Source organism: Haliaeetus leucocephalus, unplaced genomic scaffold (genome assembly GCF_000737465.1).
Source record: "Haliaeetus leucocephalus isolate CR32 unplaced genomic scaffold, Haliaeetus_leucocephalus-4.0 Scaffold423, whole genome shotgun sequence".
NCBI classification, from domain to species: Eukaryota; Metazoa; Chordata; class Aves; order Accipitriformes; family Accipitridae; genus Haliaeetus; species Haliaeetus leucocephalus.
This window is the reverse complement of record NW_010972859.1, coordinates 8,979-9,428: the sequence shown is the minus strand read 5'-3', so window position 1 is coordinate 9,428 and position 450 is coordinate 8,979. Positions and strand designations below refer to the sequence as shown.

General features: G+C 60.2%; 1 protein-coding gene across 1 annotated transcript in view; it reads right to left on the bottom strand.

Annotated features, from left to right (window-relative positions):
* Window positions 1-27: 27 nt before the first annotated feature.
* SUPT16H (suppressor of Ty 16 homolog (S. cerevisiae)) overlaps window positions 28-450 on the bottom strand; it is a gene marked incomplete at its 5' end in the record, with an annotated part of 9,006 nt that continues 8,583 nt past the window's right edge. The window contains 2 exons of the mRNA XM_010574296.1: window positions 28-201; window positions 288-363. Coding sequence (XP_010572598.1) covers window positions 28-201; window positions 288-363 — 250 coding nt within the window. The remainder of the gene's footprint in view (window positions 202-287; window positions 364-450) is intronic.

The following is a 450-nucleotide window of genomic DNA, read 5'->3' as shown; positions in this document are numbered from 1 at the left end:
CGGGGCAGGCGGGGGAAGGGGTGGAGCCTACTTGAGCCACTCCTTGATGGGGTCAAGGGAGGCGACGGGGATGGCGTTGATCATGGTGACCTTCTTGCTGTAGTCCTTGTAGACGATGACCATGTCGAAGTTCTTCAGGTGGAACTGGACCCGCTCGAAGTGGATCAGCTCCACCTCGTCCAAGGTCACCACGAAAGGGGGCTGGGGTGGGTGGGGCAAAAGATCAGTGGGGCAGCCCCCCAAGTTCTGGTGGCTCCCCCCAAAATGGTCATCCTGCCTCGACTTACCCACTCAGTGCAGTTGACCAAGGCGCTGCTGGTGGGTTGGAGAAGGCAGGTGCTGCGGTACGGGGCACCGTTGAACCTGCCGGAGCAGGGGGGACACCCCCCCAAAAAACCATGAGGAGACCCCAAAGAAACAGGAGGAGACCCCCAAAAAACCATGAGGAGA